This window comes from Eimeria mitis, genomic scaffold (assembly GCF_000499745.2).
Source record: "Eimeria mitis Houghton genomic scaffold, Emh_scaff268, whole genome shotgun sequence".
NCBI lineage: Eukaryota > Apicomplexa > Conoidasida > Eucoccidiorida > Eimeriidae > Eimeria > Eimeria mitis.
This window is the reverse complement of record NW_013571023.1, coordinates 8,838-9,511: the sequence shown is the minus strand read 5'-3', so window position 1 is coordinate 9,511 and position 674 is coordinate 8,838. Positions and strand designations below refer to the sequence as shown.

Here is a 674-nt window from a genome sequence, read left to right as displayed (position 1 = left end):
CAGCAGCAGCAGCAGCAGCAGCAGCAGCAGCAGCAGCAGCAGCAGCAGCAGCAGCAGCAGCAGTTGCAGCGAATGCATCGATTCATGGAGCCAAAAGGAAGCAGAATGTAACAGCAGCAGCAACAGAAGCAGCAACAGCAGCAGCAGCAGCAGAGCAGCAGAACCAGCAGCAGCAACAGAAGCAGCCACAGCAGCAGAAGCAGCAGCAGCAGCTATTGCTGCTGCTGCTGCTGCTGCTGCTGCAGTTGGTGGTGGATCTAACCCTTGCTTAGGCTTGGCAGCAGATCCTCTGCATCTGCTGCAGCAGCAAAAGCTGCGGTTGCTGCTGCTGCTGAAGCGTCGACACCGTATCTCCCTAGGCGCACCCGCTGCTGCTGCTGCTGCTGCTGCTGCTGCTGCGGCTCCTGTTGCTGCTGCTGGTCTTGCTCTTCCTCTTGCTGCTGGGAGTCTCCCTGCTGCTGCTGCTGCTGCTGCTGCTGCAAGAGCACGCGGAGCAGTTTGGGGGGTATTGTTTCTCTCTGTCCTTGAGCAGCAGCAGCAGCAGCAGCAGCAGCAGCAGCAGCATTTCTTTTTATATTATTTATTTGTTTTGCTGCTGCTATTCTTCTCCTCAGGTTGAGGGCGCATGCAATAGCTTCTCGTGTCTTCACTGCATCTCCTAGCTGCGCCTTTAT

General features: G+C 56.5%; 1 protein-coding gene across 1 annotated transcript in view; it reads right to left on the bottom strand.

The window, feature by feature from the left end:
* EMH_0006120 (uncharacterized protein) overlaps window positions 1–674 on the bottom strand; it is a gene marked incomplete at both ends in the record, with an annotated part of 10,579 nt that overhangs the window by 1,415 nt on the left and 8,490 nt on the right. Inside the window, one exon of the mRNA XM_013497445.1 lies at window positions 263–476. Coding sequence (XP_013352899.1) covers window positions 263–476 — 214 coding nt within the window. The remainder of the gene's footprint in view (window positions 1–262; window positions 477–674) is intronic.